At 36.8% G+C, this 20,007-nt stretch overlaps 1 protein-coding gene across 8 annotated transcripts in view; it reads left to right on the plus strand.

Moving 5' to 3' along the window:
- MCTP1 (multiple C2 and transmembrane domain containing 1) overlaps positions 1-20,007 on the plus strand; it is a 653,067-nt gene that overhangs the window by 400,760 nt on the left and 232,300 nt on the right. For 4 of the 8 annotated variants that reach the window (XM_056112545.1, XM_056112552.1, XM_056112550.1 and 1 more), the window contains 2 exons: positions 15,420-15,590; positions 18,871-19,001. In XM_056112545.1, the coding sequence (XP_055968520.1) occupies positions 15,420-15,590; positions 18,871-19,001 (302 nt within the window). Of the gene's footprint in view, positions 1-2,937; positions 2,998-8,420; positions 8,499-15,419; positions 15,591-18,870; positions 19,002-20,007 lie in introns of all 8 variants that reach the window. The other 4 variants (XM_056112546.1, XM_056112547.1, XM_056112548.1 and 1 more) reach the window with 2 other exon arrangements.

Here is a 20,007-nt window from a genome sequence, read left to right on the forward strand (position 1 = left end):
ATAACTGAGAATTAAATGAAGAGGAGTGTTGGAAGTATAAAAAGACAACATTTGTCTTTTCTGCAGTGAGAATAAGGTTCTTGGAGTTACACAATAGTAATATAACATTAAAAAAGCCTTCATATCTGGATCAGGAACTGCAGTACAGGGGTGAGGCCCTTGCCCTGCAGATGGCAAACCCAGGCTCAGCACCAACCGGTGCTGCATATGGTCCACTGTGCACTTCCAGGAATGATCCCTGAGCACAGAGCCAAGAGTAAATTATTAGTCTGATGAGTACAAAAACCAAAATGTAAAATCTAAGACTGCCAGTCTAAGGTTTCCAATGTAGTGTTTTTTAAAGGGCTTCTTTTTCAAAATCATGTAGTTTGCTATAACATGAGTGGAACTAGAGGATAGCATGCCAAGTGAAGTCAGTCAGCGTGATCTCTCTAATACATGAAATTTAAAGATACCCAGCAGAGTCAGGGCAATAGTACAGTAGACAGAATGCTTGCCTTGCACATGGCCCATCTGGGTTCGATCCCCAGCATCCCATAAGATCACCCAAGCCCTCCTTGAGTAATTCCTTAGTGGAGAACCAGGAGTAAGACCTGAGCATCACCAAACGTGTATGCTCTCTGCCCCATCTTCCCTCCCTCTTCCAAGATACACAATGAAGTAGTGACAAAGAGCCAAAGGCAACAAATGAAATGAACTGATCCACACAACTGATTTTGGGGGTAGGCTGGGGTGGGGGTAGGTTATGGAGGGACATTGGGGTCCTTGGGGGAGGTGGAGACACTGGTGGTGGGTATGATGTTGAATAAATGTATATAGGAAACCGTCTTTAGAAGTACAGTAAATCACAGAACTTGTATCAATAAAAATGATTTTTTTAAGGATCTTGAACAAACAAAAAAGGGGGGCTTATTTTATTGTTTTGTTTTTATGTTAGAAACATGAGAGTTTGATAATTGTCATAGATTAGAAGTATGATTGTGACTAAATTATCACTGTAGTGATGTTAAAACAATATTTAAAACTCGAAGACAATGATCTCGGACAGTCATGCTTTTCAATCACACTGTGCAAGTAATAAAAACATGAAATTAGTTTTTGAAGCCAGAGAGATAGTAAAACGGATCAGGTACTGTCCTTGCATGCTTCCAACCTTGGTTCAGTCTCTGGCACCATATATGAAGTCCCCAAAACTGTCAGGAGTGATTTCTGAGCCAGAGTCAGTGATTTCTGAGCACTTCTAGGCCTGCCCCCCCCCCAAAAAAAAAGAAAACAAAAGAAAAGGGGAAAGAAAAAAATTTTTTTCAAGCACCACTAAGGTTGCAAGCACCTCATCCTCTTGCCTTGGCATTGAACTGCCAGTTAAGTGGAAAGAATATAGCCAGGATTGCACCCTAACCCCCCAGAGTACCATGTAGGGTGACCCCACCTCCAAATACAGAAAGAAAATCGTTTAATCTGAAAGCATAGATATATTGAGTAAATTATCTCTGCTAAATTTCAGTCTAAATTTAAGATTATTTAAGTCATTGCAACCTCTAAACCTGTACTTCTTAAACTTTTCCACTCTGACTACTTTCCATTTTAGAAATACAACATAGCCTGGCACTGCCAGAGACAACTCAGATTCATGCAGCATTTCATTTTGACTTAATTTTTGGTCTTTGTGTATTCAGAAACCTTTTACCTTTGCCAAAATTTTTGTGATCCCCACGTTCAGTTACACCACCCTAAGAAGTTAGGCCCTAAATTATTTAGTTTATTATTTTTCACTAATGTGAATTTTTATGTCATGTTTGGAAGTAATGAAATTTATGTAAATGAAACTCCAAGAAACAGTCAATTATCAATTTTTTATTGAGCACCTGCTATGTGATAGGAATCACGTGAGACACTGGGCCACTGTGATTTGAGTTGCTAATGCAAAATTATGAAATCAGCAAAGAGCTGAAAAATTGCTTCTTCTCTATTGTAATGTCAAACGTTGATATACTTCCACTTAACTATTACAAATTTCCCATAATTTTATGCAATACCCAGACAGAATGAAAAGAACAATGTCTAACCCACGAATGTAATTTAAATGTGCTGTATAATAGTAACTTTTTTCATTTTTGAAAGTCAAACTGATTTATCTTTATCAAAGTTTGAAGATTAAGTAGTAAAATATCTAATATCAATCAATTCATTGCTTCATTTCCAATACAATAGCCATCTTTCACTATAGTACTCATTGTTTCTTATAATTATATTAAGGAAGATATAATTAACTGGTTTTATGAGTATATTATTTACATTATATCCTAAAACTAGGATATTTTTGTTAAGAAAGCAAATTTGTCTCGATGCATGTCTAACAATAAAATTTCTGCCGTCATTTGTTAAAAATACTCTGAAGGACTGGAGAGATAGTATAAGGCCCCCTGTTCTATCCCTGGCAATAGATACCATCCCCTGAGCACTATCAGGAGTGACCCTAACACAGAGCAAGAAGTAATACCCAAGCACAGTCAGGTGTGACTTCAAAACCAGAACCAAAACAAAAATGAATAAAAAATAAATATACTGAGTCTCAAAGCCTATGGTGTTGAATTGTTTTGTTAAAAGGAGCAGATAAAGTGGTTCAAAATCTTAATATATGTTGAAATGTGTTTAAATAGTTTTGTTATGTTTTCTATAATAAATGTTGAGTTCTGAGATCTGTTCATCACAATTAAGAATAACAAGGTAAGTAAACTCTTAAAATTGACAAAAGCAATAATCATATTACCAATGATATTATATATGAGTAAGACTTTTATTTCTTCAAGAGAATAAAATGTATAGTATGCAAAAGTCCAAAGTATATTTAGGATATGAATTTTTGGAGGAATGGGTTAATTTTGTTGGGTTCATTAAAAACACCTCAAAGTTTAGCTAACATTTGTTTGTTTTTAGGAACTCTCAGAAAATGAAGTGGTTGGATCTTATTTCTCAGTGAAGTCTTTCTTTTGGAGGGTAATGTCTAAATCCTTTATATTAATGGTCTTGGTTTTTTAATCTGAACAGTCATGTTCAAAGTTTGATGTGAATTAAAAAATTCACTTTTTAAAATAGGCTGTCAGATAAATATATTCATTTGTCTTCTACTAATCTTTAATCTGAAATCTTTTATGTGACTGATTATTTGTTAAAATTAAAAACTTCTATATTGCTTTAAGTTCCTTATGATACCCGTTCCTTATGATACAAATGTATCTCAGATTCTGAATAACTCAAGATCAAGAGACCTTCTGAGCTTATGATAGTATTGTCTCTGAAAGGTCCAATTAAGGTTCCCTTTCCCCTTTTTATAAAATGGGGTTATTTTCTAGGCCATTTCTGTTTGAGACAAATTTGCTTCTATTACAGTGATCTTATGCTAGAACATAATATTCAGTGTTCTGTCTTTGAAAGAAAATTCTTATGATTTAGAAAGTAGCAACTCTGCTTTTGATTTAGATTTTTTAAAAAATGGAAATTCTAAAGTCTTTGTTTTAAACACCATTGCAATTTAATGTTTATTCTTTCATGACAAAGATAATGAGCTCTGTCATTTCTTTTTTTCTGCTATATCTGCACTGTGCTCTGCATGACTTATAACTAATTCACTTCCTACTTTGCTTTCAAGAGTTTCCTTCTTTCTTTGACAATTCAGACAATTCTAACTTAGATCATGGTTAGCCAGCAATAGATACTGAAATGGAAATGCTACTCTTATAGGGCTTTGCCATTTTCTTTGGTTGGCTCTTAAACTAACTGAAAACTCTTTCTTCTTTGAGATGTTTAGATTTGTTGTTATTGTCTCTGAAGCAAAGTTGCAGGTACTAGACTAAGTAGTGTGTTTGCTTGAAGAGAAAAGTAGGGTAAGCCATATCTGTTTGTCCCTACGGCCACCATTTGCAAACATCATTTTGTCAGCCTTTTATTGTAAGCATATTGTGATAATTATAGCTGTTTTGTTTCTCTTTGGTCATCTGGTGGCTGTCTTCACTAAGGTTAGTCTGTATTTTTGCTAAAATAATGTATTTTTTTAATTATCCATAAAGGCACAGAGTAAATGCTTTTTTAAAAACTTTTATTAGTGAAACACCATAAGGTACAGTTGTAGACTTACAAATTTTTGTGCTTGGGTTTCAGTTATACAATGATCGAGTACCCATCCCTCCATCAGTGCCAATTCTACACCACCAGTGATCCCAGTAGCCCTCCCACCCCTCATCTCCCCACCCCACCCCGCCTCACACAGACTAAATGCTTTTAAATTGCCATACTATCTTAAACAGAAAATGGCTTCTTGCAAAAATTTCTTTCTTTGTTATTTAAGACCCACATTATTGTGAATTTATACAATATACACATTAACCAAGAAAGTAGAGTTCAGGGGACTTCTGTGTTCAATTTTTTCTTTATGCAGCAAGTCAGTTGTCTGGTTATTGTGGGTTGAAGACATGCTACCAGAATCAACTCCATCAAAAATACTCTTTAATGGTTTCCTTTTCAAGCGATTCTTTCAGTATCTTCTTTCCACACCTTCCAAATTGGTCTTCCACTCACTGGTGTTTGCTATTGTATTCATCCTTAAATATTCAATCTTTCTTAATCTCTTAAACCATCAGCTTTTAAATAACAAACATTCTCATTTTAAATTAGCACTTTAAAAAATATGAGGTTCATCAGTGTCTTGTGTTTTTTTTCTGAGTCTATTCTAAGTGACAGATTACTTCATAAAGGTGGAACATTCAAGTAATTTACTTTACTGATGAGAAAACTAAGGCCAAAAACAAGATGCCATCATCCTAAAATACCTGTGTGCTATGATCAGACCTAATTGTTCTTTTACTGTGGTAAAAATGAATGTGTATTTGGGAGCTGGGGAACTTAAAGCATCAGAGTTCCTTTTCAGATTGATGTTTAATAGAGATGTCAGCATATAAATAGAGCTGCCCTGTAGTTTGTCTATACTGAAGCCCTTTGAAATTCTTCTTGCATTATATGACCCTTCTCTGCAGATCTGTGAGCTGACAATTGATTAGTGTATTCAAGTGCATGATCTTACTGAGTATGATACTCAGTTTTATAGAACCAGATAACCAGTCCAGTGACCATGTCTACTTTGGATGAATATGATATTCATTACTTTCTCTCAAAGGTCACTCTGATAGAAAATTAACCTCATTGTCCTTGGCCTAAACAAGCTTTGAATTCTGATAGACTTTTAGAGACATATGTGAAAGGAAGCTTTACGTAAAAGAAAAATTCCCTTACGTGAAGAATCACTCAGTTTTCCTGAGAGAAAAAAATACTGGAGAGAAAAGACTGAAGTGATAATAATTTTCTAAAAGTACAACAACATGATTTATCAAAGCATAGTGCAAAATATTAAGCAATGGGTGTGTGATTACTAGGTCCTCATGACAATAATAATTGTGCAAAGTAAATTGGATTTCATTAAGGAGTATAACTTCTCCCTAAAAAGATGTCAGTTTAGTGGCGATCTTTCACATGTTTAGCTCATTAAGTATTTTCCAAATTATCTCCATTAACTAGATATTTAGATTCTTATGAATGAGTTTATTGAACAAACCATCTTATGAGATATGAAAATACAGTAGTCAATGAAAGAGCAATTTTAACATTATTTAAATGGAGATGGATTACCTATATTTTAAGGTATAAAGTAATGGATCATCATATGAAATGGGCAAAGAAGAGCAGAAAAAACAAAACATTTTCAAGTGATGTGAATGCACCTTTTTACAACTGGTGTCAAACAAAAATGCAGCTGAAAGAAAATCTTGCTGACCAAAAAAAGAAATAAGAATTTCCTTCAAAGAAAGCCAAGAGTTGCCTTTGAAAACAAGAATGCATCTAGCATTGAAGTGCCTGTAGTCTCATTATTTCTTTTCATATTACTTTTTATATTTTCATATTATTTTTTCTTATTACCAGTGAAAGCTGGTAATTTTTTTTAGCAAACCAACAAGATTACATATGATTTTCTGTTAGCTTTATATTTTGAGCAACTTTAAGCTTAAGAACTTTTCTTTTTTAATCACTATTAAGATGAGACAGCATTTTACAAACAAACAAACAAAAAAAAAAACCTTCCTGGTACTATAAAGTATATCGAGAAGCATTAGAAATAGGAAAGAAAGTTTAGGGATAAAAACCAAGGAATTTATTTAAGGATTACAGTGCCAGAGAATCAGCTTCTAAGAAAAAGAGGATCAAAGCTTTATTATTAGATGAGACACTTCACACTAGGTCAGACAAAGCACTGGGAGAGTTTTCTGTAAAAGCAATCTTGCTTTAAGAAGATGGCTAGACCGTAGGGGAAAAATTGTACTTGTTGGACTTCATCTTCCAGGTACAATTCACTAGAATACACTTGACAGGAAAAGGAAAAGATGTAACATGGCTGGACCTGGGATTGAGATAATAATTGCTCCACACTTCAGGCTTTACAGTACAAAACAGTCATTCTAGACCTGCATTCTCTCTCGCTTTTTCTCTCTCTCTTTTTACCTTTATGAGTGTCTTGGAGGATCATTTGATTAAATAAAAGCACATGCACCTTTGTGTTGTGAAAATAGAGAAAAGACTGCCTCCTCACAAAGCTGTTGGAAAGACACAATGTCCTCACTCCAGTGTTAGTGTGTGGGTCTCATTTGGAAGGATTAGCTTTTATACAGGTAATAAAATCGAGAATAACAAAAGCCAGAGATTATTTGTACATAGCAGGGAGAGGATTGTAAAACTGAGGATTTCTTTAGACATATTTTGGGTGTCAAAGTTATTTTTGGTTCTGATCTTTTTTTAATTGTACCTAGAATAATACATCTTTTATTGTTAGGTATACAGTATAGAATTAATTTTGTTAACAAGAAATATTGAAGTATTATCAATTTATATGCAAAATTCTCCAACTTCAGTACCATGTTCAATATTTGTTTGACTCATTTATTGTGTAGTACAGTAATTTTCATAGAATATTCAGTACATTTTTCTGAGTAATATATACTAGAGTTATTATAACCCGCTGTTACTAATTTCCCTGATTAGCCTTTCTCAATAATCTCTACCTAAGGATATAGTTTATGTAGCACATCATAATAATATAAAGTATTTTTACAATTCCTCTACTGATCAGTTTATTTACTTATATATTTGAATTCCTATGCTTTTTAAAAAATATGAGACGGTAAGAAAAAATTATTAATTACATACCACCAACCAGATTCCAATCTCAATCATGTGAATTTCTAATCATTTAACTTTGAGTGGAGTATCTCTCTACTCTGTGCCTCGGTTGTTGCTTTTTCCCTTGAGAAATGCTTGTCTTCAAAAATACTAGAGTACGAAAATTATATTTTAGCATATACTACCGGTTCAATAAGTGTTTCTTTCTGTTTGAACTGGTCTGTTTCCTACTGACTTAATCTAATCCTTCCTTTTATGCTTAAGGATGATGTCTCAGCATAATCCTAGCTGTCTAGCTGCTCTTAAAGACATTTAATACAAAATTACAAGCCCACCATATTGATTTTCTTCTGGTATTTCATGCTCTGCTGAGTCTTAATTCATTGCTTGCTGCTCTTGGTCATAGCAGTAAAAGGAGCATTGGGTTGCCTTTTTTGTACACAACAGCTGGGGGTGTTGTGTGGCGTAAGATCTGTTACTTTAGAGCTGTCTCTGTCATAAAGAATTCACTCTGGGATATAGTTAATATAATCATAATTATTGTCTGTTCGTGTAACATTTATTCTTAAGGAGTCTTTCATGACTTTAACATTGGAAGCTATTTCTAAAACATTTTCAAACTGTAGCATTGTCCTCCCATTGCTCATCCATTTGCGCGAGTGGGCACCAGTAAGGTCTCCACTATGAGACTTGTTGTTACTGTTTTTGGCATATCGAATACGCCACAGGGAGCTTGCCAGGCTCTGCCATGAGGGCAGGATACACTCGGTAGCTTGCCAGGCTCTCCAAGAGGGACAGAGGAATTGAATCCGGGTCCACTGCGTGCAAGGCAAACACCCTACTCACTGTGCTATTGCTCCAAGGATTCTTTCTGTGATTCCTCTTGCTAAATTTCTCTGCTTTCCTTCGTCTATTAACATAAACTTGAAGTCTCTCAAGCTCAATCCATAATCTCTTGACTTTGTATTGTCTCAACTACTGGGACAATACAATGTCACTAAATCAAATGGTGGTTGTGAACTATCCATGACATTTGTATCTACTTCACAGTGCTAGAAAAAAATTGGTCAAAAAGACGTAAGAAACAAAGACAGAGTTTGCAAATATTTTTTTAAGAGTAATGCTAAAGTCTGATTGAAATGAGGTACTGAGAGTAACACAGCTTTCCAGAATTGCTCTGATCATTCATTTCCATCCAGACGTGCAGCAGGCCTGTAATTCCTGCCCAGGGCTTCTACAGAGCAGAGCTTCAGAGTGCTTATTACCAAAATGCACAAGTAAGTTGCGCCCTTTGATTTATTTATGTCAAGCTTGCATGCATTGTGAAGTCTGAGCACTGGACCAGCTAACTTCTAAAAAACCCATTCCCATCCTAACATCTCGACACTTGGAAGAGTCATTAAAATCTCAAATACCTTTCCAAGGACAAGTAAATAAATTAATATTCTGGTTAAAAGGTTAGCTCACTAATTCAAAACTCCTTATGACGTTATATGTCATTCTCTGACTGCTCATACTTTTTATCTCGTGTCTTGAGTTTTTTTTTAATCTGAATTTTCATGCATAACCTTACATATGTGGATCTCAAACTTTGGTGTTTGTAACAATCATATGGGTGTCTATGGAAGATACTCCTGAGGCTTTGCTCTGCAGAACCATATCCAGGGTAATCAGTCTCATAGTATCATATTTCAAAAGTGAAATCCACTAAATTTTGGAAAGTACTACTTAAGCGTTGGAAGTTCATTTCTTCCTTTTGTGGAATTGACTTGAAGATGAGTAGGATCTCCCTTTTATTTTTTTTCCCATTTCTCTTTCTTTCCTCAAATAGAAGTAGATTCTGAAAAGAATACAAGTGAAAACATTACCTTAGAAAACCCAATACAGCTGAGGTAGGTTCATTTGATTGTGGAATATCTTCTCTTTCTTTAATACTCCTTGTCCTGTAGAAGTCCAGTACGTACCTATTGGTTGACTTCACTTCAACTAAAGAATGTTTCACTAAATATATGTCATTTCGATGTATCTTCTGATAATGCTAACCAAAAAGCTAATAATAAATTTCATGCAGTTTTTTACAAGGTTCTTCTCAATTGAAATATACCAAAAATCTAGACCAATCTGCTTTCCTACTTAATAATTTTAGAAGCAGGACTAAAAAAGTTTATTGGTATATAGTATATCCATGCCAGAGATAAGATATGTTTATAACTATAGTAATCAAGAATAGCTGTGGAAGCATAGGAAAAAGCCAGTATATATACATCCTAGAACTTGTAAAGTGAGTGCCCTCACACTCAGACTTGTCTCAAATCTATGTGGAGCAAAGGCTGTTAAACCAAAGTTCTGGGGCCATTTTCAAAGTTTCTGACTCTCTTAGTCTGAGAAGAGACTGAAGAATTGGAATTTCTTCCAAGAAATTCTAAGGAACTTCTTCCCAGGACACATTGATGCCACTAGTGTGCAGGCAGCACTTTGAGAACTTGAATTTACAGAGAACAACTAAGCAACAGGTGATTGAGAAGTCACTGTGAAAAGCATCAAAGTTAGTGGTTTTCTGCATTTTTTATAGCAGTATGATTCAATTTGTTATTCTTCGATGAACTTCCCAGGACCTTGTCTTAATGGATAAAGGTTATAAATGACTAGCTTAAACAGGTTAATTTTCCTTTTTTATAGAGTATAATATTTTCTTTACAAGTTCCTCAAAAAAGCACTCACACTTAACCCTTTATCACCACACACACACACACACACACACACACACACACACACACACACAGGGTCCTAGAATACTATCTGGAAAACCAAAGCTAAGATACTTGAGGCCTATCAAGAGCAATATACCCCAAGCACAGAGCCAGAAATTTCTAGAAAGAAGTGGATGGGTACATATATTCAGTGATTACTTTTTCTAATATTGATAACTTAGTTCCTTAGACAGTATCTTTCCCCTTTACCTTATTATTTTATTTCAAATTACTACTCCATACATAAATTTCAATATGCTTCTTGAATATGCTCCAGCTGGAGCGATAGCACAGCGGGTAGGGCGTTCGCCTCACAAGCGGCCAACATGGCCGACCCAAGTTCGATTCCTCCGCCCCTCTCGGAGAGCCCGGCAAGCTACCGAGAGTATTCGATATGCCAGACACAGTAACAACAAAGTCTCCAATGGAGACGTTACTGGGCCCGCTCGAGCAAATCGACGATCAACGGGAGGGCCTTTACCTTTACCTTTATCTTGAATATGCAATTAATCCAATCTGCAGTCATAAAATATTTTTAATAGAAAATTCCATTGTTTTCCTTTGGGGGTTGGGGGAGGTTGGCTACTCCTGATGATACTCAGGGGCTACACCCAGCTCAGCGCTTGGGGGTCAGAGTCCAGCAGTGTCCAGGGAACGATATGGACTGTGGCTTGAACCTGGGCCTCCGACATGCAAAGAATACACTCAGTCCTTTATGCTATCTGCTGAACAGAAAAGCACCGTTTTTTTTTTTTTAATTGAATCACCGTGAGATACAGTTACAAACTTTCATGTTTGAGTTTCAGTCATACAATGTTCAAACACCCATCCCTCTGCCGGTGCACATCTTCCAAGCCAATGTCCCCAGTATACTTTCCATCCCACTCCTCTCCCTGCCACTATGGCAGACAATTTCCCCCACATGCTCTCTCTACTTTTGGGCATTATGGTTTGCAACACAGATACTGAGAGGCCATCACTTTTGGTCCTTCATCTACTTTCAGTTTACATCTCCTATCCCGAATGCTCCCTCCAATCATCATTGATCCCTTCTCTATTCCAGTTGCCTTCTCCCCAAATTCATGAGGCAGGTTTCCAACCATGGAGCAATATTCCTGGCACTGCCTCTACTGTCCTTGGGTGTCAGTCTCATATTTTGTTATCTTATATTCCACAAATGAGTGTAGTCATTCTATGTCTGCTCTCTCTTTCTGACTTTTTGCACTTAGCATGATACTCTCCATGACCATCCACTTATATGCGAATTTCATGACGTCTTCTTTCCTAACAGCTGCATAGTATTCCATTGTGTTTCTAACCATCCTTCTGTTCTCGGGCAATTGGGTTGTTTCCAGATTCTGGTTATTGTGAACATGAAAAGCACCACTTTTAGCCAAATTAAAAAAATTTGCAGGAAATTATATTTGGTATGCCTTTGGGACCCTTTGATTTTTCTCTTAGCCTTTCATGAAAGTTATTCTAATTCCCACTTCATCAACCCTGCCTGTTTTGGAAGAATATCATCCTTCCACCACCCTGGTAGCTTCCCATGTCTTTATGGAAATGTTCATCCAGGTTTTAGGAAAGAGTTTTGGAGTTGGAGAGAGAGCTCAACAGGATGAGTGGATACTTCGCATGCAGGAGTCCTGGCTTTCATTCCCAGAATTCCATGTTCCCCTAAGCACCACTAGGCGTCACCCCTAACAGTGAGCTCGCATTAGCTCCTGAGCACTGTCTGTTCCCTGCCTCCCAACAAAAAAAAAAAAGTAAAAAGAATAAAAAGCAATTATGAGAAGGGATTGTTAGTTTTTATGTTTGTTTGTGGGTCACATCCAGCAATGCTTATGAGATTACTCTTGATTCTGCGCTCAGGAATCTCTTCTGGCGATGATCAGGGGACCATTTGGGATGCCAGGGAGATTAAACCTGGGTTGGCTTCATGCAAGACAACTGCCCTGCCACTGTACTTTCTCTCCAGCTACTGAAGAATTTTATAAGTTCATTAGGTTCACTTTGTTCTTCCTGTGAATGCCTAATGTTCTAATTCCTCCTTCTCTTCACCAAATAAAGTTTTGTTCTCATATGAAAAATAGCAGGAGGAGAAAGTAAGTAAGGGTTGCAGAAACGCTGCCGTTAAAAAAAAAGTCTGGGAGCTAGTTCAACAGGCCAGAGTGCATCCTTTGCATTTAGAATGCCTACGTTCGGTCCCTAGCAGTGTTTGTTCTCTGAACACTGCTAGCAGCAACGAGAAAGGACACTGATCACTGCCAATGGACACTGAACAATGCCCCACACCACCACCTCCAAAAAAAAATAAAAAAAGCAAAAAACCCTGAATGAGCTTTGCTAATTGAAGATACTTTGTAACCTTGTTTCCGACTCTTGTTGGACTTAAAGAGAATGCGGAAACCTCCTCTGTGTATTCATCAGCAGGCTGGAGTTTTGTAAATAAAAATAGATGCATTCACATAATGTAAAGCAGAAGGTTTCATGTATTAGTCCCATAGGGAAATCATACTGCAAGTCAAACATGATCAACTGAAAAGTGCCCATTAGTAACATCATACTTAAGTTATTTTTTTCAACATAGGAGAGAGTCCCTGGCTTAAGAATCTTTACTGGGGCATGATTTTAGGTCAATATCCAGTATTTATTTTCCTAACCACTCTCACCCTCAAATTCCCCTTCAGAGAAAGGAATGACAGGACTTAACCTTCCAACTTCATGTTTTCATGATTTAAAAGGTTTTTAACACATTTTAATTCTAAAATTGTGTTTAAATGAGTAATTATTAACTCCATATTCTTCTCTAAGACACTTTTTCTTCTTTCTTGTTATAATTTTTCCTTCTTTCATTCTCTTCCACTTACATCTCTTTCATTTTTTTTTCTTTTTGGGTCACACCCAGCGATGCACAGGAGTTACACCTGGTTCATTCACTCAGGAATTACTCCTGGCAGTGTTCGAGGAACCATATGGGATGCTGGGAATCAAACCCGGGTCGGGTCCATACAAGGCAAATGCCCTACCCGCTGTGCTATCACTCTAGCTCCCCCATTTACATCTCTTAACACACATTTCAAATGCAAAGTTTAGAACTGGTTATTCTAGAATCTGCAATTAGAGGCAATCTCAAACAGCAGCAGAAGTGATTGACCTAATGGATTAATACCAAAGTCTATTCCTGAATCATATAGTCACTAGCATGGGAGATCTTAGCATTTAAAAGGTATGGAATGTTGGCTTAGAGGCCAGCCACACATCCTAGGGGAAAAGGGAGCTCAGATAGAGAAGGGAGCACCAAATAAAGGGTGTTGGGAGGATCCTCCCAGCATGGGAAAAGCATGCTGAAAGTAGATTATAGACCAAACATGATTGCCACTCAATGCCTCTTTTGCAAACCACAACACCCAAAAGGAGAGAGAACAAAAGGGAATGCCCTGCCACAGAGGCAGAGTGGGATGGGGTTTGGGAGGGATACTGGGATCCGTGGTGGTGGGAAATGAGCACTGGTGGAGGGATGGGTATTTGATCATTGTATAATTGAAACCCAAGCACAAAAGTTTGTAAGTCTACAACTGCACTTCATGGTGTCTCACTAATAAAAATTTAAAAATGTTTTAAAATAAATAAATAAAAGGTATGGAATGTTAATTGGCATAATAAATTTAATGGATTATTTTAATCTGAGAATCTCTCATTCAAACAAAATCTACTGTGGAAATCTAATGAGTGTAACAGACAGGCGTAAAGGGATTCTTAGGCATCCTGTGGAAGTTGCATGTGCACCAGGAAACCTCCACGGCGCGCCCAGCTCAGTGCTGACCTCGAAGTGCATAGAGGTGAAGAATGTGTTGGCATAAACTTTGGATTTGCTTTTCATTAGCACAGGAAACCACACAATATAATTTAGAAGGTTTCCATCAAGAGGTTCAAATGTAAACATGCATTGTTTTGGGGGGGCCAGGGAGATAGTTTAAAAAGGTGGAGTGTATGCCAGGCATATGGGAACCCAGTGTGATCCTGGGCACCGCAGAGACTGCCAAGAACTGTGCACTGTGGCACACCAGAAAACGTTGACAACACCTTCCTCCTCCAGGCGTGAGCGTGCTGCGTCTCCAGGCTCAGCACGGAAACTCTGGGCCATGACGGCCAGCCTATGCATATTTTTTTGACTGCCACAGTTTTTATTTTCTAATAACAGCACCCTGAAATATATGACTTTTAATAATGACAAATATAAGTGGGCATGGCATTGTTGTGCTATAGAAAAAAATAGGTATTCAAAATGGGAAAGGAAATGCATATGAATCAGTCTTTAAAATGTCAATGTAAAGCTAATCCATAGTTTAGAGTGAAACTATTGAGATTGTGGGGACTGTTGAATTTCTCCATGAAATAACATGCTTGGCAGTATGAGGGAAGTAACTATTTTATATGACTGGTTAATGTTGAATCTAAATGCAAAAGAACTGTAAAGGGCTTTAACATTTTTGTTACTTTTTATGCTATTCAATTCAGATTATATGGCCATTTTAATATAATTACTAATTTTAAAAAATTCTAATTTTGTTTACCATCTTAAATGTTGTGAGTTAGAACTGAGCATAGTAATAATCATTAAAGGAAATGTTCAATTATTAGAAAGAGAAATCCAGAAACAGATCTGCCAATATAAATCACATATGTAATTTTAAAATAACATTTAAATATTTGTGATTCAAGTTTCATGCATAAGGAAAACATCTTGCATGGACATATTGGTCTTGTTTCCTGTTTTGTAAATCTTAAATAGTACTTAAGTAAGTTGAAATTCAATTATCTCCTAATGTGGTAATAAAGAAAATTCACAATTGTCTAAATAGAACATGCAAGTCATCTTACAACTAAAAATGACATGTAAAATCTATTTGTGACATGATGAAAACAAATCAATTATGATAAACAAAAAGTAAGTAAACATTTAAAATAATAGTGTGAATGAGGTCTTTGATATTTAGATTCATTTTACATATTTTCACAGACATATTTGACACATAGTAAGTATTTTCAGATATCTTCAAGTATCTACATCTTGTCTTTTTAAAATAGGAATAATTAGACTGGAACTCAGCACTCATTTCTTTTACACAATCACTTTTAAAGTATCTTGATATAATCTTAGCATTTATTAACACCAATAATCACTAACTTTTTATAATCGGCGCTTTTTGTTTTTGAATAAGTATAACCACTGGGAAATGAGTAATGCCAGATGTAGTGTTTTGGTTTAAAACACAAAAAAACTGGGACTGGGATGCAGCTCGAGAGGTTGAGCAAACACCTTGTAAGGGAGAGGCTGTGGACCCTGTCCCTGGCCTTGCAGGGCCCCCAGCTCTGCCAGTTATGACACCCCATGATGAAAGAAAAAGAAACATGATAAACTGACTCAATTTTCCTTTGTAAAAGTTTCAGACCCAAAGTTTACGTCTGTCAGACCTACACAGGAAGTCGCACCTGTGGAGAGGAATAGTCAGCATCACACTGATTGAGGGGCGAGATCTCAAGGCGATGGACTCAAATGGGTTGAGCGACCCCTATGTGAAGTTCCGGCTTGGTCATCAGAAGTACAAAAGCAAGGTGACTGTCTCTCTTCATGTTCCTGCAAGTATCTGGGAGGCACTGGTTGGTTCACAGCTATGATGTGGAAGATACTTTTTGAAATGTTAACAGAACTTTTGAAGGTCATTTCAGAAAACAAGATTGATAATCATATTAAATTTCTTACTTTATAGGCTACATGACTTTGGGTAAACTACTTTTCAGCATCTCAATTTCTCCATCTGTGACACACAGTGATAGTAATAACTACCTCTTAAAAAAATATACTCAGTAGATAAGTCGTTTGCTTTGCACACAGCTAACTGGGTTTGATCCCTGGCACCCCTGAGAGCAGAGCCAGGAATAAGCCCTGAGTATTGCTGGGTGTAACCTAAAAACAAAAACATAAATCAGGACAGAAAAATCCTGGATTAGGGCCAGAGAGATAGTACAGAGATTAAGGCACTTGTGCTGGCCAAGATCCCTGGTACCATTTAGGATGGATCCTTCAAGACCAGCTAGGATTAAGCCCTAAGCACCACTGGGTATGCCTCCTTCCCCCACCATACTGCCCCCACCCCCCCACCTAAAAAGGGAAAAAGAAAAATAAAAAGGTCTGGACTGTGTTGATTTCTCCTGGTATATTGGCCATTATTATTGTTATTACAACAGCTAACAGTATTACAAGTAGCATTATTTTATGTGCAAGTGGTCTTTGTCTATTACTCTGAACTATTCATTTCAAACTAACTTGCACCAAGGTAAAATTACATGCGTTTGGAAAATAAAGGGTCAAGTTTATGCTGTCACTGCTAGCAGTGTGCCTGAGTACAGCTTTGCCTTCCCATCCTCTTGTATTTCTGTCTGCAGAAATGAGAATTAAAATAATGCAATAAATCTTTAAGATTAAGTGAATATTTGTTATGCACATAAAAAATTGGAATGCTGGGTGGACCCAACCAAGTACTCAATAACCCATACAGGAACAGAAACAGTAGTAGTTATAAGTACACTAAGCAGTAACAATTACATCATAGCAGTATTTTTCTTAAAACATACTAATAGTGCCATGTTGTTGAGAGAAGTAGAAATTGGTAAATGTCATAGTATTCCCAGCAGCTGGATATCAGGGACACACCTAACTGCTCTGCGTCTCAGCTTTTCAAGCTGGTTCACTGATGACTGGAGACAACTGGTCACAAGCTTCTTGTACTTTAAATCATATTTTATCTTGATAGAACTATCTTCACCTTAGTATCATCTTTTTTGTGGATTTTTCTTCAACTGGGTCTAGCTTCCTTCTGGCCCAGTGAGTTTTTGTCAGTATCCAAGTTAGAAATATCACAGAACTGATTCCTTGGCAGGCAGAAAGAACCGCTTGCAAGCTAATTAGTTGCATTATTAAGTCCCTACGTGGAAAGGAAAGGTATCGTTTCTAACCTGGAGGAAATCATAGAAAACAATTCTAGAAAAGAAAACTGAAAAGCTATTCTTCTTTATGACCAGATAGGTAAGACAACCACAAATATATAGTAGGAGTTCCCCCAAAATATAGTAGGAGTTCCTCTGAGCCCAATTATGAGACTTTTGAATTATCATAGCATCCATCCAATCCCTTTTTTCCTGCCCTGACTTAATAACCTATTTTAAAGAAACGAATGATGCCAAAAATAGGTACCTGAGAGCGCTTCTATCTCGTCCTTTATCAATTAACATTATTTTCATGTTCTAGTAGTCTTAAAACATGACTTATTTTTATGGTTCTGCTCTTTAGGTGTGAAATATGAAACCCAGCTATGGACATGTGTCTCTCTTTGCTCTTTCTTTCCATGATCTACTGCTGATTAATTTCAGATTATGAACTTTAAAAATTGTGATTAATTTGCATTGCCTTTGCTCATAACATACTTCATTGCTTTCAAAATCTTTACATCTGAAGACCTGTCTTTTATACATTGTAAAGAGAAAAGCCACCTTATGCTTTCCTGCTGTAAAGAAAGTATAGAAAAACAAGTATGAATTTAAAAAAACTATTTAATATGGCTGTTTTGATTCATTGATTCACCAGTTATCTCCTCTGAGTACCTAAAGTTAAAAAATTTCACTATACATTATGTATTATACATACATGTATTATATCTCATGTTAATTCATAGCATTTTTGGCCTGTTGTTTGGGGGGAAGACACCCAATCAAGACTTGAGTTGGTCTAGACACAAAAATCACAAAAACCTTGCACATCTTGATTTATCCCCATGTAAAATAAAGACCAGCTCAGACTTAATTGTTTTTCTTTCTGGACCACAGAAATTTATTGTCTTTTGTTTTTAATTTTTTATGTGTTCAGCTCAGAATTCGCCTATGTGTGGGGATAAGGAAAGAAAGAATCTGTAAATTTTCATCTTTTTAAAACAGTGAGATGGAAAGTTATTTATGTGTTAACTTGTGTTGTAAAATAAATGCTAGCATCAGAGTGAAGCATTTCCCTTTAGATTGCTGGTTTTCCTTTTCTAGGAAATTCAGATCTTTCCTATTAATTAAGATGACGACTAAAGTGTCTTTTGTTTTAGGAAACAGCTTTTAGGGAGCCAGAGAGATAGTACAGGGAGTGGAGCACTTGCCTTGTACATACCTGACCCAGGTTCAATTCCCCGCATCCCATATATAACCCAAGTACTGCCAGGAATAGTTCCTGAGTGCAGAGCCAGGGGTAATCCTTGAGCATCGCTAGATGTGCCCCTCCACTACTACCACCCCAAATGAAAAACAGCCTTTAAGATCTTTTCTGATGGTATACAGTGATATGTAAGACTCCCTGTCACCTCAACACCAAAACTGTCCACTGTCCACTGTCCACTGACCTCCCATTGTTCATCGATTCGCTTGAGCGGACCCAGTAACGTCTCCATTTTGTTGTTACTGTGTTTGGCATATTGAATACGTCACGGGGAGCTTGCCAGGCTTTGCTGTGCGGGCGAGATACTCTTGGTAGCTTGCCGGACTCTCTAAGAGGGGCGGAGGAATCAAACCCGGCTCAGCCGGGCTGGCTGCGCGCAAGGCAAACGCCCTACCACTGTGCTATCGCTCCAGCCCAACACCAAAACAAAAGGAAGAAAATAAGATGTTATGAATTAAAGTTCAATGAAGTTGCAAGTGATCTAATAACTCATTTCCACGATGTCTAGAAGCTTTTATATTTATAATTTTATATTTGCATGTTTTTCTATAGAATACACAAAGTTGAATTTCATGTGTCAAGTTAATTATTTAAGACAAGTACTGATAAAATAAATACTGATATTTGGCTTTGGTTTTTCAGATTATGCCAAAAACCTTGAATCCTCAGTGGAGGGAACAATTTGATTTTCATCTCTATGAGGAAAGAGGAGGAATCATTGATATCACTGCATGGGACAAAGATGCTGGGAAAAGGGATGATTTTATTGGCAGGTTTGTGCAATGTTATTTTTTATTTATCCTTGAAGTGATGTATTTAGTGAGAAGAATTTTTGCTTGAATTCTGTTACTGACTTTGATCTGCAGTAATGGAACTATGCTTGAGTGAACTGAAATATAAATTTGAAAACTGACCAGCAGGTGGCAGTTTTGACCAGCTGATGGATAGACTGTTGGAATTTGATATCCAGAAACTTTCTCCAGATGTAAAAAAAATAATTGTGTGTAAAAGTTATGGCAGTTGTGAATCCGATTATTATTTGATATAAAATCTCTTAAAAGATTACATTCAGAGTCTGGAAAGTAACCTGAGGTAATATTTCTTTCATACAGGATATTGTAAACATATAATGTGTTATTTGAGGGGGAGGTACTCGAGTGATAGTACAGCAGGTAGGGCTTTTGTCTTGCACGCAGCTGACCCAGGTTCGATTCCCAGCATCTCCTATGCTCCCCGGAACACTCTAGTAGTAATTCCTGAGCACAAAGCCAGGAGTAGCCCCGGTGCATTGCCACGTATGATCCAAAAAGAAAAAAAAAATGTGTTATTTTTTATCACAAAGTAGAGACTCTTAATAATTTCCTAGAACTTCATGAGTCTGTAGCATTCCCAAATTTTAGTGAAGAAAACATGAAAGGGCAGGACCCTGTTAATTGGGTGATACATTGAGTAAAGGAATATTCTGAGGTTCACATTACATTGCTCCACAAAAATCAATGTTATTTTGCATGACTGCTTGAATCATGTGAATTGGTTCTCTTTTTGTTTAAAAGATTATTTCTTATACTTTTGAGCTGATATAACTTTGTAGCAAAAGACACTAAAACTTTATTACATTGATGTAAAACATGATCGTGTAAAAAAATAGTTTAGAAAATTTGTTTTGGAGTCCAGAGAGATGGTGCACACTTGTCTCGTGTCAGCCTCCCTCATTTCAATCTCCAGCTTTGCTGGGGGTGGGGGGGGGGGGGGGGGGGCGTAGCACCACCAGGAGGCGCT

This window comes from Sorex fumeus, unplaced genomic scaffold (genome assembly GCF_029834395.1).
Source record: "Sorex fumeus unplaced genomic scaffold, SorFum_2.1 ptg000018l, whole genome shotgun sequence".
Taxonomy (NCBI): Eukaryota; Metazoa; Chordata; class Mammalia; order Eulipotyphla; family Soricidae; genus Sorex; species Sorex fumeus.